Source organism: Leptopilina boulardi, unplaced genomic scaffold (genome assembly GCF_019393585.1).
Source record: "Leptopilina boulardi isolate dan_hultmark-lab unplaced genomic scaffold, ZJU_Lbou_2.1 LbouV2_371, whole genome shotgun sequence".
In the NCBI taxonomy this organism is placed as follows: Eukaryota; Metazoa; Arthropoda; class Insecta; order Hymenoptera; family Figitidae; genus Leptopilina; species Leptopilina boulardi.
Genome location: NW_026137942.1, coordinates 2,782,970 through 2,786,076, shown reverse-complemented (window position 1 = coordinate 2,786,076; position 3,107 = coordinate 2,782,970). Strand labels below are relative to the sequence as shown.

The 3,107-nt window shown below is 33.6% G+C and overlaps 1 protein-coding gene across 1 annotated transcript; it reads left to right on the top strand.

Moving 5' to 3' along the window:
- The first annotated feature begins 202 nt into the window (after positions 1-202).
- LOC127287616 (uncharacterized) lies at positions 203-862 on the top strand. The gene has a single exon (XM_051314641.1). It carries the CDS (start codon positions 203-205, stop codon positions 860-862), a length of 660 nt encoding a protein of 219 aa, XP_051170598.1.
- The last annotated feature ends 2,245 nt before the right edge of the window (positions 863-3,107 follow it).

Sequence of the window (3,107 nt, the reverse complement as noted above, 5' to 3'; positions counted from 1 at the left end):
TTTAAGATGGATAGATACAACAAAAGACCCTGGACAAAGATTAATAAGATGGCGACTATAATTGAGAGACTACTCTTATGAATTTCCACATAAATCAGGAAAACTAAATACCAATGCAGATGCATTATCCAGAAATGTCATAACTGATGATTCAGAAGAAGATTCCCAATTGGAAAGAAACAAGTCACGAATCAAAATATTAATGAATCGAAAAACTGATAAACCTAAACCACCCCCTAGACCTAAACCAAAACCCAACCCAATCCCAAAGCCAGCTCCTAAACCAAAGTCAATTTTAAAACCACCTCCATCCAAAACAAAATTATATGAAAGTACTATAGCAGAAAGAGTAGCAAAAAGAAGAGCTTTACAACCTAGAGTCAAAATAATCGAAGATTCGACTAATGATGAAAGCTACAATGAAGAAGAGATTGAAATACCTGAACCCCCAATTCAAAAACCAAGTAGAAGTGTACTTCCCAGTCTACAACTTCCTCCAATGTCATTACGAACGGAACCAGGTCCAAAAAGTGCACCTCCCGAAATAGTCACAATGGAAATACCCACTATAGAACCAGAAATGCAAACAATAAATGCATTAGATCCTCCAGCAAGTGGAAGCGATAGTAGCTCAGAAGAAGAAGAATTATGCCTAACAAAAGAAGAAATAGCTAAAACATTAGACAAGTCAATAATACAATTTAATGAATACTTATCAAATCGCCCGAATTCAATAAGAATTTCACCAAGAAATTGGACAACAAATTCTGATGGAAACGACGATGAAGAAATACATAAAACAGCAAACGAAATAATAACTGGAGATCACTCAGAATTTTCCAAAAAACTAGATTTTTATTGAGATTACGCTAAAGGTGAATCAATATGGGAACAAAACCCAGAAGAAAATACAGAAAACAAAAATACAGAATTAGAATACGACATGACAGAAGAACAATTAGAAGAAATTCACACACCCCACCATATAAAAAATCCTAAAGCTTTTTCCACACCGTATCACACCTCCCTGTACGAACAAAACGAATCCACTTCTGAGAAAGAAACCTCAGAAGAAGAAAGTGCAGAAAAAGAAACAACTAAAAGAAAATTAATGATAAACGCATCATTATCAAAAATTCAACCTTCAATTTTGCCTAAATATGCAAATACAAAGATTAAAAATATTACTAGCAGCAGAGAAAATCTTACATATTATAGAAACAATTATGTTCATTTTCTAGCAGCTGATTGTGAATTCACCACACCGATAAGTAGATTACTTATCGATATTGGAGTACTAGATCCATTAGAAATAAAGGAAAAAAGACCTATAAAAGGACAAATTTATGTTACCCCAAGAGGAAAACATAATATCTACACCATAATTGTTAAAAATAATCATTTTGAACCTTTAATAAAAGAAGATATTATGATAGGAATGCGTAATTTAAAAAAACTCCTTTACCACGAGAAAATAGAAGAAATACATATTTCTCGACATGGAGATATTACTGACGAATTAATTAGAGGAGAATTTCTTCAAATTATTAATTCTATTTTTGAAAATAGCAATATTCAAGTAACCATTTGCTATGGACAAGTATCAGTACCAAAAGAAGAAATTAGAGAAGACATCATTAGTGAATTTCATAAAAGTAAAATAGCAGGACACAAAGGAATAGTTAAAACATATAGAAGAATACGCGAAAAATTTTATTGGCCAGGAATAAAAGAACAAGTAACTGAATTTGTGAGAAGATGTCCTACATGTCAATCTCAAAAACTAGTACGTGTAAAAACAAAAGAACCAATGCTCATAACCGACACTCCTTTGGACGCATTTGATAAAATTTCCTTAGATACAGTAGGAAAATTACCCACAACACCTGACGGGAATTGCCATATCCTTACAATGCAGGATCACCTGTCAAAATACTGCATAGCTGTTGCAATACCTGATATTTCAGCAACTACTATAGCCCATGCGGTTGCAAAAGAGTTATTTTCGGTCTACGGAGCCCCAAAAGTAATCTTAACAGATAAAGGCACTTCATTCATAGGAAAATTAATGTCAAAATTGTCAAAAATTTTCAAAATTCAACAAGTAACAACATCAGGTTACAGGCCCCAAACAAATGGAGCTTTAGAACGTAGCCACGCCGTATTGGCAGAATATATAAAACAATATGCTAGAGATTATGACGACTGGGATAGATTATTACCCTTCGCCATGTTTGCATATAATACTTCCGTCCATGAAGCTACTAACTTCACTCCGTATGAGTTAATTTTTGGAAAAACCGCTCGTACACCTAGTTCCTTTCCCCAAGAAGAAAAATTGGAGACATATGGTTCTTATTTATCCGAATTAATAACCAGATTAATAGAAATAAGGGCATTAGCAGCCAAAAATTTAATAGCCGCGAAACAAAAATCCAAAGAAAGATATGACAAAACAACTAAACCCTTCAACGGAAAAATAGGCGATAAGGCTTATGTACTAAAAGAAGGTCCAAAAAGAAAGTTTGATCCCCATTATCACGGTCCATACGAAATTGTCGATATTTTGAACAAAAATAATGCAATTCTAACCAATGAAGGTGGGCAAAGATTCCAAAAACATGCAGATAAATTAAAACTAGCTTACGAATAACCTAAATTAACAAAATTTTAATTTTTAGATGTTGGAGACGATCCTATTCACACCACCATTAAAAGGAGAAATCATCGAAAGCTTTAAATTTCCTAAAGGAAACATTGCCGACATTAGTTATCCTAAAGGGATATTAGAAGAGCTAACCGCGGAATACAACATTGATAAGCCAGTATACTCAGTAGTATCAGAGACCGGTCCTGCTTTTAACAAATTGTGGCAAGTTAAGTGTACTACCACAGATACAAAGAATAAGAACGTATTCACAGCAATAGGAGACGAAAGTAGAACGATTAGAGAGTCCGAACATTCATCGGCGTCTATGATATTAAAAGAATTAAATAGAGTATATTACTTCAGTGAGGAAGAGAAACCTAAAAATATTAGAGGCCGAATTCATGCAATGGCCACTGACGAACCAAATAAAATTAAATTAAAAATGTTTAAATGGGAA